Raw genomic sequence first — 572 nt, 5'->3', positions numbered from 1 at the left:
TTTATATTTATTTTTTACAACAACAATTATAATACTACATAGTATTATAAACTAATTTCAATAACAACAACAACAACAACAATAATAATAATAATAATAATAAATTCTACTAAAGCCATCTTAAAAATAAATAAATAAAATGTAACTAAAATGTTATTGTTATGTTACCTGTGGGTTCTCGGTCTCTGGTTGAGAGATGCAGTGCGTCCTGGACTGTGTTGGCTGCCCAAGCGAGCTGGACTTGTCATGTAATCGTTGGGCACCGTTGGAGGTTTCACCGGCTCAAGTGTTTTATAAGGAGTGTTACGCCTGTTTATGCATTTAAAACAAACTTAGATTAGAAATGTAGACATTAGAAACAATATTTAAAATAATATATGATTTGTGGCTTCGCTACAAAACACAATATTATATATATTATATATATACAAATACACATATACATATACACATACACATATATATACATATATATATACACACATATACGTACATATATATACATACATACATATACATACATACATATACATACATATACATACATACATATACATACATACATACATACA

At 27.4% G+C, this 572-nt stretch overlaps 1 protein-coding gene across 1 annotated transcript in view; it reads right to left on the bottom strand.

Annotated features, from left to right (window-relative positions):
- The window catches only part of LOC122347518 (abl interactor 1-like), a 7,440-nt gene extending 7,114 nt beyond the window's left edge, over window positions 1-326 (bottom strand). Inside the window, exon 1 of the mRNA XM_043242878.1 lies at window positions 169-326. Coding sequence (XP_043098813.1) covers window positions 169-248 — 80 coding nt within the window. The 5' untranslated portion in view covers window positions 249-326. The remainder of the gene's footprint in view (window positions 1-168) is intronic.
- Between the last annotated feature and the right edge of the window lie 246 nt (window positions 327-572).

Source organism: Puntigrus tetrazona, chromosome 6 (genome assembly GCF_018831695.1).
Source record: "Puntigrus tetrazona isolate hp1 chromosome 6, ASM1883169v1, whole genome shotgun sequence".
Taxonomy (NCBI): domain Eukaryota; kingdom Metazoa; phylum Chordata; class Actinopteri; order Cypriniformes; family Cyprinidae; genus Puntigrus; species Puntigrus tetrazona.
Note: the sequence above shows the minus strand (reverse complement) of the source record. Positions and strands in the feature narration are given on the sequence as shown.